The sequence below is a fragment of the Ambystoma mexicanum genome, chromosome 12 (genome assembly GCF_040938575.1).
Source record: "Ambystoma mexicanum isolate Mex_15411 chromosome 12, UKY_AmexF1_1, whole genome shotgun sequence".
NCBI classification, from domain to species: Eukaryota; Metazoa; Chordata; class Amphibia; order Caudata; family Ambystomatidae; genus Ambystoma; species Ambystoma mexicanum.
This window is the reverse complement of record NC_090936.1, coordinates 424,625,036-424,643,550: the sequence shown is the minus strand read 5'-3', so window position 1 is coordinate 424,643,550 and position 18,515 is coordinate 424,625,036. Positions and strand designations below refer to the sequence as shown.

At 42.6% G+C, this 18,515-nt stretch overlaps 1 protein-coding gene across 5 annotated transcripts in view; it reads left to right on the top strand.

Annotated features, from left to right (window-relative positions):
• Window positions 1-16,414, top strand: part of LOC138513604 (sodium- and chloride-dependent GABA transporter 1-like) — a 619,404-nt gene extending 602,990 nt beyond the window's left edge. For all 5 annotated transcript variants that reach the window (XM_069628585.1, XM_069628581.1, XM_069628582.1 and 2 more), the window contains one exon: window positions 14,914-16,414. In XM_069628585.1, the coding sequence (XP_069484686.1) occupies window positions 14,914-15,021 (108 nt within the window). In that variant the 3' untranslated portion in view covers window positions 15,022-16,414. The remainder of the gene's footprint in view (window positions 1-14,913) is intronic.
• Window positions 16,415-18,515: the final 2,101 nt, after the last annotated feature.

Below are 18,515 nucleotides of genomic sequence, written 5' to 3'. Positions count from 1 at the left end.
TTAATACCGGCCCCAGCACCTGCTAATGGGCCATTACCGGCCCATTACGAGATGAATAGGCCGGTGATTGCCCATTCGCGGGTGCCGGTATGGCAGGCATCCCGATCCCCATTCTGCCCAATAGGGCAAAATGGAGGTCACGAGCGTGGTTGCACCGGCACCGTTAATAACGGTGCCGGTCCAATCACGAGTTCTGTTCGCGGGTGCCGGTCTGCACTCCTGGTCAGACAATACGTGCAGTCTGGCACCTGCAAGCAGAACTCGTAATGTGTTGGAGAGTAACAATGGCGCCTGTAGCACTACCGGCGCCACTGTTGCCTTTCCGCCACATTTGTATGCATTTTCCAACCACAGTGGTGGATCCAGATAAAGTAATACTTACAACTATAAGAGTGCAAAGGCGTGGAGGAAGTGGTACCGGGATACAACAATATGCAAATAGACAGTTGCAAGTGAATAAGAGGTTGGTGCGTGTCCAGTTGGTTGAATCAAGTAATTTGTGCGCATATAAGAAACACATAAATGACAGATTGTGGGCCTGGTTAGCACCGGGAGTGTAGGGAAGTCTTGATAGTGATTTCACGAAAATAAGTATACAGTTCTGATACCTTAGATATGGCAAGGCGGAGTTCAAACAGTGACAGACAGGCTCAGGCAGGGGCCTTGATTGTGGGCCTTTTGGTGGGGGCCGGCGTTCGCCTGCCAGCTCCCTGATTGGTCAGATTAAAAGGGCAGGCAGCCAATCATAAGAGCACTCCAGAAGCACTCCGGTGCTAGAGGACGATGCAGCCATTTTGCAGAGGGTTTCTCTCCTCCCAAATATACATAAAACAGTCGTACACATCCAGATGGCAATGGATGCAAGCATCAAATCAAAACAATTTTTGCATCGTACAAATAGAATGATTTGAAAATAGATGGCAGTCGATCCGCGTTCAGCCCAAGGAGGGGCTTGCCTTAGTAGATAAATTCATGCAAACCATGGGCCATCTGTTGCTTGGGCCATGTGTTCAAAAGTAATGCTCTGCAACGGGCGGCTTCTCCGAGGACAGCGACTTCCAAGGCTCCCTTGCTGAGGGGAATGGAGACAGGGGATGCAGGAACCTGATCACGGGCCTTTGGTGGGGGCCGGTGGTTGCCTGCCAGTTCCCTGATTGGCCAGATTAAAAGGGCAGGCAGCCAATCATAGCAGCATCATGCTGCACTCCAGAAGCGCTCCAGTGGTAGAACTTTAATGGCCTATTGTCAAATAAGGACTCCCCCCCCTGTAGAGGAAGTCAAGAAACCTTTTCTCTACATCATTATAGTCATGCTCCCACTTCCCAGTCAAACACCTACAACTCACACATAACACCTTTTGTTCTTGGTGTGCCTCTATATAAAGCCCAAGGGAAAAATGGGTTAAGAGTACAAAGGTAACCATGACTACTTATCTTAATGTGCGTTTTTAAGGAAACCATGATAGAAACCATCCAGGAGTTAAAAGCCCAAGGAAAGTTATGAACTTCAACTCCCATAAACACTCAGGTACTGAGACGAGGAAGAGGACAAAGGAGTTTGTGCAGAGTGACAGTAGCTTAAAGTGCAAGATGCAAACTAGTTGCTTTTCCAAACCTGCAATGAGTGGGACATTTAAAGATGGCAACCTCATTATGGAACGGGGAGGCAGAGCAAGTAGTGCAGCAGAAGTGGACTTTTCCATTCACACCAGTGCTTCTGAACGCAAAGCACGCCATCTGAACCTGAAGAGCAGAGGAAGCCGTTGAGAGCAGAAGAAGAATGCTGCCTGCGAGGAAGAAAGGCTGCAGAGATGCCAGGAGCAGTGCAGAAATTCCTAGAGGTGCTGTCGCTCAGCAAGGCAGCAGACTTCACAATGGGCCGAGAAGAAGATTTGGGATGTGACTATGGAGCAACGCCGGTTGCTGGGAAAGCATCTGCACACTCCAATTTGAGCCCTATTGGGCTCAAATGTGAAGGGGGAAGAATTTGTTCCAGCGCCCTGGAATGGGAAATTACCAGGTCCACCAGGGTTGTAATACCTCGGTAATTGCCCATTCCGGGGCACTGAAAAAAAAGACTCTGGCGGCAGCTGTGCCTGTATTACAGGCACGGCTGTCCACCAGGATCATAATGAGGCCCATTGTGTCATACTGTTTAAGGGTCCAGGGGAAGGGGACCATTCTCTGACACCAATGGTCGTTACCTTTCGGAACATTTTCATTGGAGACATTCTTACACTTTTCGGTTTTGAACATGTTTTCTAACATCAAGTTAAAAACATTTCCTTAGACATTTTTGTTTTTTGTTCATAAGTGTGAGGGTCAGGATAGGTTGTTTTGGACACAAGGACAGCGTTTCAATTATGGACATCCTGACAGAGACAGTTCCTTAGTTTAGGTTTCTAGGTAGGGAAGTTCCACTTTAGAATAGGGCTAGAGAGGTGTTTTTCCCACCCATTTTCTTTCATAAAAAGGTATTTACTTGAGAATACAACAACCTTGTGTCCGTCTCTCATTTCTAGCCCCTCACAAGTAGTTTTGGCAATCGATACAAGATCCCTTTTTTAAAGTGGGATGTGAGAAACTGCAGGAGACGGGAAAATAACAGTGAACAATGAGAAGTTCAGACAATGGTAGTTATTCTTTCAAACTACAAACTATCTAAGGAGGAAAATAGAGTTTTGAATAAAGGATTGGTTTCCATGCAAACTAACAAAAATGACTCAAATTCTGCATAGAAGTGTGATAACTTATGTGAAAAATACACTAACATCTCTATTTCAAGGAAGATATATAATATGACAGTATTGAAAAATCCATCAGCATTTATGCCCCTGAGCTGTTTGCATACTCCAGAATCGTTTTTGAAAATAAAATCTTAGCAGAAGTTGATAGGTTAAAAAATTAGCAAACAAAAGTGGACAAACGTAAGTAAAAAAGAAAGAAAAGTGAATACTCTGGCTAATAATACAAAACATTATGATCAAGAAAGCAGAGAAGGAAGGAGCAATAGAGATCTTGAAGGTTGCCAGTGAATTCGTCGAAAAAAATTGGTCGACCAGACAAATGGTCGAATCAAATTGGTCGAAAACCATTTCGTCGAATTTTTTTTTTTTCTATTTTAACCCTTTATTTTTTTTTTTTTTGGGGGGCTCCCCCCCAACCCCCTTTTTTTCTCTAAAAACCCATTTTTTAACAAAACAAAAACCCAAAAATAAATATATAAATAAAAAAATGTTTTCGACGAAATGGTTTTCGACCAAATTGCGTCGACCAAATTGCAGTCGACCAGTTTTTTTTCGACGAGTTGACTGGACACCATCTTGAATAGGGAAATGCAGACTGCACAATTAGAATATAACATTAGCCAGTGTTTAGTAACTGAGGACTAAACAGAGAGCTTGCAGTCTATAATGATTGAAAAAATGGAGAATACATACGAGAGAGGATAGCTTAGTAAAGAAGAGGTAGAATTTGTGAATAATAAGACTATTATTTAATTGTGCCTCAATCTAAAATCATTCCGATTCCTCCCATTAGCTCACCTATATTTTCAGATATGTAGTCAATATTATAATCATTGTCTAAATTGCAGATCCTTACTTGAAACAATATGCAGAACAGATACAAACATATATTAAAAATACCAGAGAGGTGATATGAATTTTGGTGGTCAACCATTTAACTCAGAGACATATATTTTGATATGCCTAGGTACATTATCACTATATACTAATATTTCACAAGAACCCTCTCTGGAATTAATTGAATAACTATTTTATCTAACCACAAAATAATGTAAACACTTAACAATACAATTGTATGGTGTGTGGATATGACTCTATGAGAAAACTATGTTCAATTGGTAAGAATGCTAACAGATACAGGGAACCTTGATGGGAGCTTCCTCAGCACCTAGTAAAACAAATCTACAAAATTAAAATCATCAAAAAATACAACATTTATGCAGACACTAATCCAAATCTAAAGCACAGAGTATTGTGAAAAAGCTATGTAGATGATGTGATACTAATTTGGAAATGGATAGAGGCAGAAGACAAACAATATAAAGGTTTTGTTAAATGGCTTAATGCATAAAATGTGCATTTCCAGTTTACATCTACCTTGAGTAAAACATTGCTGGCCTTTCTCGACATAACAGGGTACCATGTTAATGAAGGTATTTTGAAAGTGGAACCTCTCAATAAACCAAGTGACAAAAATAGTATAATTATGAGAGTTCCTATTAATGCAAGCAAATGATAATTTACCAGTAGGTCAAATCATTCAACTAAGGAGAACCAGTATGGAAAAACAATTGTATGTCACTGAGATTAGTATAGTAAGACAAACATTGGAGACAAGATGATATCCAAAAAAAGTGATTAAGAAGCTGCTAAAATATCTTATAATAACAACAGAGAGGCTATTTTAGAAATGAAATTAGCAGTCTGAAAAAAGGTTAAATAGTGATTTGTAGCATATTCATCAATTTGTCATATAAGCATAAGAACATTATCATAGAGCATTGGAAGATAGTTAAAGATTCACAAGATCTGATAGAGCCAACAACCATTTTAGCATATAAACAGTACAAACATATGAGGGATATCATAATAAGAAATGATATACGACTGAAAATCTCTAAAGAGCAAAAGATCACTGAAATATGGGGAATGTGAAATATTACAGGCGATGCCCCATATGGCAATTGTAAGATGCCTAAGCAGACAGAGCAAAACAGACAAGTTTGTATTGGTTTGGAAAAACCTTGGCAAAATACTAACTTCTTGAATTGCGACATTAAAATTGTCATTTATGCTATCACATGCCCATGCAAAATGCTATATATAGGAAAAACAGAGCAGAACACAATTCTGGATGATAAAGGACGAAAGCTGCATCAAATATAAAATTACTATAGCACATCTAGTGCAGCATTTTGGTGAGAAAAATCATGCGTATTAAAGTTTTATTAAATAAACTATTCTCCAATAAGTAGTTGGTCCATCAAATGATCAAATAGGATCTCAAAACAAAGACTCCATAAGAAAGAGCAAGAGAGAGCAAGAGAGAGAAGAGTTAATATAACTCACAGGAAGCTCCCTATGTGGGCTTCATGAGAACATTGGGTAGTTAAAAGTGCCTTATATTACAATGGGCCTCATTCCGGGTTTGGAGCTAACAATGGAGTAATTATCTCCATGGTTGCCTCCGAAACCGTCCCAAATCCGGCATGGTGAATGGAGTAATTACAGGTCCATTCCAGGGTTGGAGGGACAGGTAATTCCCCATTCACCTTTTGCCCTTCCCCATTCCCATTTCTGCCCCATAGGGCTCAATGGGAATGGGGAAGGAGGTAATTACGGCACCGTAAATTACGGTACCGTAATTACCTCTGAGGTACCTTTGCGGGTTCCGTACTTAACTCCTGCTAAAAGCAGGACGTAAGGAAGGACCCGCAAAGGTAACTCGGAATACAGAGGTAAGAGATTACCGGCATTGGCACCCTTACCGGTGCCGGTAATCCCTTACCTCCAACCTCGTAATGACCCCCATTGTCTGTGATGATAATACATATTATTTTCAAGTTCTGTGCTATAGGGAATATAGGCCATGATATTTACATTTGAGATACGTCATAATTAAAATATGATTATCCCCATTGGTTCTATGAGGCCAATAATATGGGGTGATTGAATACTGGTGTAAAAGCTTAAGCTATAACTTGAAGATGAATCGGTAGAAGTATAAAAAAAAAAGAAAGAACAATGTACATTTTGCTAACAAGTCATGATGATGTTATCATTCTGTTCATTAATGTAAGTCTGCATGTTACATTAATGCATTACTTTAAAGGCACCATTTTACTTCATAAACATAGAAGAAGCAGCAGGTGTGTCCTTTTCACCCTAGTGGGTTTGGCTATTGGTTGCCAAAATAAAAAAGTGAGTGAAGTGAGGTTGGCTTTCCTAATGTCAGATGGGTATCATATTCACATTCAACACAATAAAAGAAACAAGCATGTTTTAGAAATATTTAAGATAAAATGTGCAGGACAAATAAACCCCCAACAATGTGAAAAATAACAAAAGATAATTCCTAAATTGAGAAGGCATAAGGTAAGAAGTGACATAGGGATTCAAGCAAATAATAATAATATACTGATAATGTGAATAGCAAAGGAATGGTAGCAACTAAATTAATAATTGCACTTTTCAGAAGGCATCAGACCCCAAATTCATAATGGACTGAAAGAACACAATTTGACCAATCAGAATAAAGAGGATAATTACAAAAGAGGAATCCTGGCACGCATCCTCAGCTCACGTAATAAGGGAACTGTAAAGTAGAATAGGGATCAAAACTGAGGCATAAAATACACTCCATATAGTTTCCAATGAGTTATACCAAAAGAAGGCAGTGTGAGGGACTCTTCCAGTGGAAGATGGAGGATAATTAGATATATCAGAAGCATTTATAACTTGATATATACATATAGACCCGAGCTAAGAGATTAGAGGAGCTGTTGAAGTTAAATCCACATTGGTAGAAGGTATTTAGTGCAAGGTTCGAATTGAAAGGAATTAATAATAATAATACCAGTTTCAATATAGTGCTATCTCACCCGAGGGCATCAATGCACTGTAATGACAGTTAATATCATTACCCACCAAGTGGTACTCCATTTATTGGCCTTGGAAGGATGAAAGGGTGAGTTGGCCCTGCCAGGAATCAACCCTGTGTCAGCAGGCTATGCACAGATGTCAGAAATGAGCCCTCAGCTCACTGTGCTCTCTGACCTGCTTATTGGCTGAGACGTGCAGGCTATTCATGAAAAGAAGAATGAGTGACACATCTGCTAAGAAATGTAGTACTTTGCCAATATTTGAATTATTGAAACAAAACATAGGTGGCATTAGAGTCAGGTACAAATGTCTAGAACTGTTCTTGTTCTACGTAGATGATATATGTATGTAGTTGATGGCAATTAATTTAATTGAAGAAACGAATGTAACTTGAATGTTTGACTTGATGAATAGGTGTGTCATTGAGAATGAACATTCTTATCACTGATATGAATAGAGGTGTTTGTATGTATATATATATCAAAAGACATGTTTATTGATCAATTTTGTATTTTTATAAAACACTAGCTGGGGTAACCGCCATTGCCAGTGTCCTGATCGAGTGGGGTTTCATGTGCCCTGAAGGATGTTGCTCTTGTCCTCTTGTCAGCAAGGCTTGCTTCAGTTTGCTCTCGTGTCTCATGTGCCCTGCAGGATGTTGCTCTTGTCCTATTGTCAGCAAGTCTTGCTTCAGTTTGCTCTGGTGTCTCATGTGCCCTGCAGGATGTTGCTCTTGTCCTATTGTCAGCAAGTCTTGCTTCAGTTTGCTCTGGTGTCTCATGTGCCCTGCAGGATGTTGCTCTTGTCCTCTTGTCAGCAAATCTTGCTTCAGTTTGCTCTCGTGTCTCATGTGCCCTGCAGGATGTTGCTCTTGCCCTCTTGTCAGCAAATCTTGCTTCAGCTTGCTCTGGTGTCTCATGTGCACTGCAGGATGTTGCTCTTGTCCTATTGTCAGCAAGTCTTGCTTCAGTTTGCTCTGGCATTTTGTTTTTTGTGTGACATGTTTCAGTCACTCCATTTCTTCAGCACATTTGAGAAAATGTCCAAGAAAGATTGATTGATTGATTGATTGATTGATTGATTGATTTAACTCTCTCCTCGTGAACGAACTAAAGTAAACTATAAACTTACCATTTCCCCTATTTGGAGTGGCGTGATAACCAGCATATCGAACATTTTGCTTCAGACACTTTTCAAAATGTTGCCTCCTTCTAGTACCTACTGTAGTGAATCGGGTGAGCATGAGTAAATAAAGTTACTTAAATGTGCAAATTAACAAGGGGGGTCCTGGAAGTCCCTCCGCCAGACATTAGTTCTGGTTACAAGAGACTTACCCAGAGCCTTTAGCTCATTATCTTTCACAGAGAAGAAATATCCCAAACATATCAGTCTTTCTCCTGCCCTGGGGCAGTCCAGCACCGAAATGCTAGGCAAATCTCCTCTGAACAAGAGTACCAACAGCATCCCCAAGCACGTGTTTCGGCCTAGTCAGACCTCATCAGTGAGGTGGAGCTCTGCCTCTCTAAGAATAGTGAGCAAGAGGTCCATGTCTGGATTCCCCTAGTAACTTAGGGTGAGACCCAAAGTTACTCAAATATGCAAATTAAAAGGGGGGTCCTGGGAGTCCCTCTGACAGACATTAGTCCTGGTTATGAGAGACTTACCCATTCTTTAGCTCACTATCTTTTAGCATCTTGGTGCTGGACTGCCTGCCCTAGGGCAGGACAAAGACTGATACGTTTTGAATATTTCTCCTATGTGAAAGATAGTGAGCTAAAGACTCTGGGGAAGTGTCACTAACGAGGTCTGGCAGAGGGACTCGCAGGACCCCTCTTGTTTTTTGCATATTTAAGTAACTTTGGGTTTCACCCTAAGTTACTAGGGGAATCCAGATGTGGACCCCTTGTTCACTATTCTTAGAGAGGCACAGCTCCACCCTACTGATGAGGTCCAACCAGACCGAAAAACACATGTCTGGGTTTCGGTGCTGGACTGCCCTAGGGCAGGACAAAGACTGATATGTTTTGGATATTTCTCCTCTGTGAAAAATAGTGAGCTAAAGACTCTGGGGAAGTGTCTCGTCAGAGGGACTCCCAGGACCCCCCCTTTGCTTTTTACTACTATTTCCTCCTTACACTCGCCTCATCTTTTGCTACTTTTCATGGGGAAAGGGAGCTTTTGCTTCAGTGGATTTCATCGAGGTAGAAATCATTGAATGGTTTACAACGGAGTTTGCCTCAAATTTATGGGGGGATGGGTTGGGGTGAATAATTAATGTGGGGTTGTTAAGGGGGTGGAGGGTTCTCCAGTGGATCTCCCCTGCATATATTTGCAGCAACATCTTCCAGTTAAAAAAAGAAAAATCGATGATTTCTACTTTGGTGAAATATATTTGAAGAAATCAGAGGTAACCCTTTTAATGTCCTTTTTTTCATTTTACCTTTCCTCTCTTCAACATTAATGCACCATTCTCAACAACTCTAGCTCCTCGTGTATTGTGAGATCAACATACAAGGCTTCTCCTCATCCATGACTATCTACTGGAGGATGGCTTAACATGCTACCCTCTATTAGCAACTTGGCCTGGCAAGCAACTGTGGCTTTCATGAATCTATTCTTGTGACACTGTTCCATCTGAGCATGGCTTGTGACCGTTGGTCAATGCAGAATGTGTTTCGCAACCGCCGCAAGCACCGCCCTGATTATTTTATTGTCAGTGGGGTGACCCTGTTCGCGCTAGGAATAGAAAATAACCTTTTTCTATATGGGGAGAGCGTAGGCCTGTCTAGGTTGGAAATAGAATACGTGTTCTATGTCTACCCCAAATTGTCTTGTGGCATTATCAATAAAAGAATAATAATCCAGCATAAGTGAGCATGTTTGTGATAAGCTGAAAATAAATACTTGTGCTTATGGCGAGTTCATGCATTCATTGAGAACTAAAATTAATTTGAGCTTGAAAATAAGTAAGGGTGGCTAGAGAATGGAGGATCCAGTACAATGATGGTGCTGTGAAGAGGTTACCGGAAGGAGAGTCTGTGCTAATTCCTCTGCTTCAGAGTGACCTGCAAATATTAAAAGGTCACTACATTTGTAAAGGGGTGACCTGCAAAATATTTGATGGCCACTTGGCGGGTGGCCAGCTCAAAACCCGTTAGTCTCCACTATGGACATTTCATAAAACATTCTTTTAAGAACGTGCTTCTCTTTCGTCCCAGTTCTGGGTGTCACTTCCTACATATAGCTGTCATTTCCGGTGACTGGTGATCTAGTTCCAAGCTTTCGCTGAGACGTCATCGTACTCACCTCTAACATGACCCTTGAACCAAAAAACATAATCATAGTGTGGGTTGTACCTAAGAACAATGCCGTGCAGTCTTCAAGTTGCGATTTTGTTTTGCTAGTCGATTCCCAAGCTACTTCCTATGTAATTGTGGGTGCACAGATTACCATATACAAGCCCCAATATTATAATACTGAAAAAAGTATCTTGTGCACGCCAGTGACTTTGACGCCTCCACCTACACACAGCGAATCACCATAGCTTTTCTCTAAAGACACACTGTGAACAACGCCCTCCTTCCCCGACACTCAGGCCTGTTTTCTCCCCACTATGTAAAGCTGTCCATTGCACAACGTCTTTCATTGCCTGCACATCTTCAGTCATGCTCAATTTGCCATGAACACCCTCAAACATTCTCTACACATGCGCAGCCATGATATGCATACCTTCAGTGGATTCTTATGTCTAACTCTAATCTCAATTGTGTTCAACAAATTCATCCCATTGGGACTTGTTGGTAAAGCCGTAGAATGGACTTTTTTCGTCTGGATTGTCAGATGAGCAGAGGATGGTCTAACTTCATTGACAAGTAAACACATTGCCCCATTTAGCCACTGGTTCTCTAATGAAATTCACATCTGAAATATTGGGAAAATACCTTAATATGTGCAAATCAAGGTACAGGAAATATCTCTCTCTCTCTCTCTCTCTCTCTGCTCATCTGTCTGTCTCACTCTTACCTTTCTCTTTATTATAAGGCAATATTTCATAAAAAATAGAATACTGGTATAAAGGAAATTTCACAGATACACCCACTGACATTACAGAAGGGTGTTCCCAGTCATCAGACAGGGGCGTTATTTGAGGGTCGCCAGGGGTCGCAGCATCACGTCCTGTGATGTCATCAGAGGTCAAGGGTCATGGCATGTCACTTCCGCTAACCCTGCCATTTTGGTGAAATGACGTCCATGTCATCAGACATATACCAACCACTCTATAGCACTCCTTGAGGAAAAAAATATGGATGCAATGACTGATAAACCTCAGCTAGAACAAAATGTGTTGTATGTATCTACTGGCACTCATTGCCTGGCGATTCCAAACCTTTGGGATTGTGTAGCCATCTTCCGATGAGACTGACCCCTTTGGGTAAAAGCTTACTGAATTTCAGAACTACCTGTCTTGCCTCTCAGCCATCGTTGTAAGTGTTTAGTGAGTTGAGCTTCAGCCATGCAGCACTGTTGCATAGTTATCTTCCCTGGGAAAGGGTTCCATGCCTTGCTGTGTTTACATCTTTATTCCCAACGCACAAGGAGTAGACATAGGGAGGGTGCTCACATCTAGGACACATCTACTCTTCCAAGCATACTGTTTTATCTCCAGTGGACTATTGTGGTGTGGAGGTTCAGGTTTTCTGGACCAAATGCCCCTGTTTCCGCAACTCTATGGCACAGATGAACACTACTGCCTGAGTTGTGGAACAGGAAATAGGAATAGAAGCCGCATTCTGTGAAGTAACAATTATGATGGGGGCCGTGTGACAAGGGAAGGGGGGGTGGAAGGTTTGAGTGAGCGTACCCTTCCCAACTTCTGATGGTGCAGCTGATGGTGTTGGGCTGTAATTGGTGATACTGGTCTTATTACATAATTATGTGCCCTTGACATCAGACCAACATCTCCTGGGTGGGTCTTTAATAAAGCATTATGCCCCGAGCGGCGGGGGGCATATAGCTATTAGTACCCCGGCCCGCAAAAACTGCGTGACCGGGACACTAAAAGCTTTTTTTTTGCCCCGAAACGCTGCAGCGTTTCGAAGCAGAAAAAAAACGACAAAGAAAATGGCCACCGGGATAGGGAAAATGGAGTCCATTTTCCCTTTCCATGGCAGCCATCGGGAGCGGACGCGCTGGAAACAAGCATTTCCAGCGTGTCTGCTCCCGAAAAAAAAGAAGGTAAGAGCGGTTGGGAGGGCAGAAGGGAGGAGAAGGGAAAGGGGAAAAAAAAGAAGAAAAAAAAAACGTACCTTGGTCCCCGGCGGGGGACGATGGAAGCCTCCAGCCGTGTGGAGACTCCTAGCGTGATGGCCCCGCTCCGAGTCTCCACAGGGCAGGAAGCTGCCGTGCTCACATTGCTCACATGTTCTTAGAGAGACACAGCTTCACCTCACTGATGATACCCAACTAGGCTGAAACACGTTTATGGGGTTGCTGTGGTACTCTTGTTCAGAGGAGAATTGCCTAGCATTTTGGTGCTGGACTGCCCCTGGGCAGGACAAAGACTGATATGTGGACATATTTCTTCTCTGTGAAAAGAACAGTGAGCTAAAGACTTGGTTGAGACTCTCCCAGGGGCCATCCACCCAAGAACGAGTCAATGGGATGTGTTCGTGAAGGTAGAGAGTTTCCTAGACCCCCCACCCCCGTTTTGCATACATTTAGAAAGCCATATCTATTGACGTTGGCATTGTTTGTTTCCCATCCACGCATTGCAAACTTCTTCAGCTGGGTTTGTGCTATATTAAATATTGTTTAAATGAAGTGTTTTCATAAGAGTACTACGGTTTGACAGGCTTTATTAAGCTCAGGTATCAGATTTCAGAGTATTTTCTCTGCTACCATAGAGTATTATAGAGGTTGGCAAGACAAGCCAATGATAGCTTGAGCCTTCCTCAATGCAAATATCTGGGCTCCATCTTGCATTGCCTTTTTATATGTGGGAAGAACCAGAGCCAAGTGCTTTTGTTTCCACTGTGGCACTAAAATGATGGAACTATGATAAAGGTATGAAAGGTAAGAAACAATTGTGTTTCAATATTCTATAATGTAATAATATAAACCTGAATTCCTGCATTCTTGATCTGCTGCTTGTCTTATTGTACAGTTAATATTATTTTTGTTTACCCTTTTTTTAAATGTTCAAGTTTCAGTTATGGAAATTGTGGAAGGTTTTTTGTTAACCAGATCACGATTAATAAATAAATAAATATATATTGTACACTTTTCTGTTGATGCATGTTTACCCTGACAGACGTACCTGCCTACAGAATGGATTCTAAAGTAAACCAGCCTATGGTGCAATCAGTGTAAGGATGACTCTGCTTGGGGAGTATGCCCCAAAACGCAAGCTTACCGAAAGTACCATATATCATGTCATCGGCCCAGCCCAGGGTTGTGTTACGCTTTGGCTCATGGATCTAAATGAAACCAGTGGCTCACCTCTGGCATGGCTCTGTATCTACATGTTCTGGCTTGTCCACACATTAAAACTCATAGGAGGTGCTTTAGCTTTTCTACGTTGGTATCATAGCTCTCAAACTCCTGCTACTTCAGGTCTGAGTTACACACAATGATCTTAAATTCACGGGGGAAAGCAAAGCCGATCCTCCATCTGTCCAACATTTCTTAGCCTCACAGAGACATGCCGGGATATACCTGCACTCAGTATATCTTTGTTTAGCTAGAATAATATACCACAAATCACATCTCCCTCCCCTTACTTCCCATTGTCTAGGAACGATTGATCCAAGACTAGCAAGAAAAAAACAAATTCAAAGCATGAATGCCACACTGAACTATCTTTTTAGAATGGTCAGTCTGAACATATTTTTTTTAAAATGTGTATAAGAACCCACATTGATGTCCTCATGAGGGGCCTTTTAGGGTCATGCATAGTGCAAACATATGAAAAGTGAGTGGCCATTCCATGTATCAGCGATTTAAGGTTGATGAGCCCCCCAAGACCCACCCAAGATATGCCCTGTGGCCCTCTTTGCAGAGTGTTTTACTAGGGTTGAAATAGGAGCCATAGGGCCTCATTACACTTTGGGCCTCATTACGACCCAGGCGGTAAGTTACCGCCTGGGCCGTGACTTTACCACCATGGCGTAAACTACGTTTACGCCATGGTGGTTGGCGGACTTATCGCCCCATTCCGACCTTGGCGGGGCGGTAAGTCCCCAATACCCATTTACCCTTCCCCATTCCCATTTTTGCCCCATAGGGCATAATGGGAGTGGGGAAGGCGTTAATTACGCCACCGTAAATTACGGTGGCGTAATTAACTCCATGGTCCCTTAGCGCCATGGATTTTAACACCTGCTAAAAGCAGGTGTTAAAAGCGCCATGGCGCTAAGGGACCTCGTACTCAGGCGGTAAGGGTCGGCGCTGTTAACGCTGCCGTTAACCCCTTACCGCCTGGGTCGTAATGATGCCCTTTATGCGGTAAGCCATGGTGCTATTAGCACCATGGTGGCCGCCGGTAGCATACCAGTACCAGCATGGAGAAAAGGGGAATTACCACCCCATTCCAAGGTTGGCGGGGCGGTAATTCCCCCTTTCTCCATGGCCCTTCCCCATTCCCATGTCTGCCCCATAGGGCATAATGGGAATGGGGAAGGAGCTAATTACGGCACCGCAAATTGCGTAACTGTAGTAGCACCAAGGTCCCGTTGCGGGACCCAAGTTTAACGGCTGGTCTAGACCAGGCGTTAAGGTCGGGTCCCGCAAAGGGACCTTGTAGTAAGGCGGTAAGGGTTAACGGTCACTGGTACCCTTACCGGTGACCGTTAACCCTTACCGCCTTCCGTGTAATGAGGCCCAAAGTCTCATTAGACAGCACAACAGAAAATGCCTTTAAAACCAACAGATGGTTCATTTTATAGGGAAGAATGTTTGGGAATTTCAGGGTACTTTTCAGACTAGAAACATCGTTTTTTTAAAAAGGGAATGGGGTCATCAAAGAGAAAGGAAAGGGGCTTTGCTCAACATCCTGTTCAAATATGTAAGGGGAGCTGCAGGGATCAACAGTGCAAAATGAACCCCATTAACCGGACCCCTAAAATAATATCCCTTAAATGAGGGGATTTTGAACTCCTCTGTGAACGTCACTTTGAACTTGTCATTAAAATGTGTTTGATGAATTAAGATACTGTTGATCCATTGAAGGCGTTTCCGTGAATCTTTCTCCCTCCTGATTGAAATACATTCACTTTTCTCCTGGACAGCGTTTCCAGCAGATGACGCAGCCTCGAACGGATGGCAACGATCACGATAATGGACACAGGATGAAGACGTTGCAGAATGGAAAGGTCTCTGATCCCACTGTGCTTTAAGGCAGAAATACAAGGAAATGAAACCCTCAGCTTGTTCCTAGATGCTACCAGGCCCTTTCACCAGCTGCTTCTTCATTAGGGCTGTCTCCTCTTCCAAGTCTGGATCTAACACCAACTTTAACCAGATGGTAATGTCCTCAAGTGTTCAATGATTCAAATCCACAATAAGTGACACAGATTAACAATCTTCTAAACTCAAACCTCACTTTCAGATATTAACAGACACAACTGATCACTGCCCTTTGTTTTTCACCTGCAACAACAACTATTGCTTGCTCTAGTTTAAAATGAAGTATATACTCTATAAATGTATTTAAACTATTTCTGGATAGCACCCAAGCACAACCTGGGGGTTGATCTTCTGTTCATAAACTAACGCATGCCTTGTCACCCCATTCTGATGCTATTGTTGTCCTATACTTTTTTTTATACATTTCATTGATATTCAGAGTGCAATGTTGTCAAATGTCCCCAAAGTAGCAGTTAAATGTTAATGGTCATCCAGTAGATCTTTGAGCCAGCCAATAGAAATGGCCTTCCGGGCATCCTGTTAGATTCTAGGTAGGAGCGTTGCCATAGTTTCAATACATTGATCCTCATTGGACTCTGCTGATAAAAATCAAAGAAAGAAGATGTACTCTTATTTGCCCGATCCCATCAGAAGTAGATGGTCACTCCATCCTCATTTGAGGTTTTTGCTCAAGATACAATTGGATTTTTAAAGAGAGTGTCCTTTTTAGGATGCATTCATCTCAACGTGGAATGGTACAAGCGACAAAAGACTGATGGAGCGTAAATCTTGCACTGGTGCTGAGAAGCCTTGCGTTGTGTGGAATAGTGTTTGGCAAAGCCAAATTGACCTTCATCTGTAGATTTCACGTTTTATTGTTCGCGACTCCTATGTGATGGTAAGACTCCAAAGAAATATCATGTTGCAGGGTAGAAGGACGTGAATGGACATTCTTACTTGCTGTGTTGTGCAAGGGCATGGTATTTGCCCACTCTCACATTGCTAGGTACAGGGGAGGAGGTGTCCTAGGATACAGGTCAGGGGATATTCTTTCTATTGTACAATAGAATGTGAGCCGCCCTGTAAAGTATTTACGATTAGGGAGAAGCCCTCCAGCATGAACCATTGGCGAAGTAAATCTGTGACCTGAATATTGTGTTCCTCTTTCATTTGTGTTCTGATTCCAGTTGTATTGAGTGATGCGCAAATCAGCAGGGACTGGAGGGTTTTGGTGTGGGAGACCAGAATACATGCAAAGTGAATTATGCACTTCCACGATGCACAGCGGGTTGTTGCAACAAAAGTGAATCAGTCAGAGATCCCAGAAAGGAAGAAGCAATAAAGAGATTAGACGAATAAATGTTCATTATTTCAACCAGCGCACATCTGGAGTGGCGTTGTTTTTGCACTGGTGGGATCTTTCGAAGCACATATCACTTGTAGAGCAATGACATGGATTAGGAGATGTGTGGTCATATGTACCAACACTTACCAAAGATGACTACAGACATGCAGCAACTTCAAGAAAGTATAATCACATCTATAGGATTCTTCACCAGCAGTCCTTTCCTTTTTTTGTTTGAGGGGATTCTTACAGAGGGTATATTTCTTAGATCAACAAGTATTTGCAGAATACCCGAATATACATTGGTTGATTTCTAGCTTCTCGTTTTCTGACCTCATGGGCTGCTGCATACATTTCTATCTAGGCATCCCCCCACCAGTGGAGAGAGACTACATTGCTTGTTCAAGTGAAAGGTGATCACCCCCATTTTTCTTTTATGATCTGCGCCCCCTTGACGGTTGCGCACTCACTGACTATGCCCTGTATAGTTTAAACACTGCCACTAATGTCACCTCTTCCAAACAAGTCAATGGGCCTCATTACGACTATGGCGGCAGCCGTGCCGATAATTACCGGCACGGCTGCCGCGGGAGTCATTCTTCTTCCAGCATCTGGCAATGGGCAATTACCGGGGCATTCTGGCCCCGCCGGACCCGGTAATTGCCCATTGACATGTGCCGGTATTAATCACCCCCCATTCCCATTTGAGTCCCATATGTCGAACCTGCCGGGCTGACAGGCACCCGCGTGCAGACCTTGTAGTTTGCCAGTCCGTTAACTACGGTAATGGCAAGCTTACCGGTACCGTACTTATAGGACGGGCAAACCTATAATGAGGCCCAATGTCTCCAACCAAGTCAGCTCCAAAATGACCAAATTCCTACAATGTTACCATTTTGTGGGATATCACGCAATCCTCAATGTCGTCATTTGAGGATGTCAATCCACTCACTGAGACCACATTTTGGGGCAGTCAGCCATGCAATTTGTGGCGTGTCAGGTACATGTCACAAATACTTCATGTTATCAGCCGTCTACGGAGCCATTCATAAAAATGTTCTTAACCCAGCAGTGAATACACCCATATAATAGGCTTCCTTGAACAAATGAAGATGATGTTTGTCAATACTGTCAAAAGTGTGAATCGTGTGAGACTTTGAGCAAGATCTTTAATTATTATTATTAAGGTATTTATTGAGAGCAGGCTTAGCTTTGGGAAGTAACGGAGCGCTTTATGATCACAGGGGGAAGAATAAGGTTAGGGTGGTGTCCTGTTCTCATGTGCCTGCAGATGAGTACCCCTTACAACCTCTTGTGTGCCTTGCTAAGAGTAGGAGCTGGGCAAAGCGGTCACATTCCCTGTCCTAACTTATGACACCATTAACTAAATTCAGTGGGGGAGACCGTTTTTGGGTGCCAAGGGGTTAGGGGGAGGGTGGATAGCTCCTGAAGCAGCACCAAGATTCTAAACAATTCACGAGTGAGCACTCACAGGGGGTGCTGAATGTTTTAATTGAAGGGTCCTAAATGTTTCCTCAAATTAGCGGAAGCGACCGAGCGTAGAGAGGGATCCCTGAATAACTAAGGAGGGTTCGGGAGCATGGGTTTCCCCAGGAGAATACAAAAAATAAGAATATACTGAAATGATGAGAAGTCATACAATGTATAATAGTTTCTCTACAGAAACAACAAAAATATCCAGTACCTGTCATGATTCATGGGCAGTAATGCCCAGTGTATTTTTTGAGTGGAGGGGCCTGAACAATTCCAAGAATTAGTGTGAGTGACCGAGCGTAGCGAGAGAGCACAGAATAATTTAGCGGGGAAAACCTTTTAAATGAATGTGCTAAAATAGGACATTTACAGCACAATGTTTGACAAAAGAGGAACAAAACCATACAATGTAAAGTTGGTTCACATGAAAAAGTCTAGGAAATGCCATATCAACAACAGTACTCTAAATAGAAGCACTTTCAATTACTTTCATTAGGCTGCAGCCACAACCTATCTATGGCAGTAACAGTCACTTTAAATTGCATGCATGAGGCGGCAGCCACAACCTATCTATGCCAGTAACAGTCACTTTAAATTGCATGCATGCGGCGGCAGCCACAACCTGTCTATGCCAGTAACAGTCAC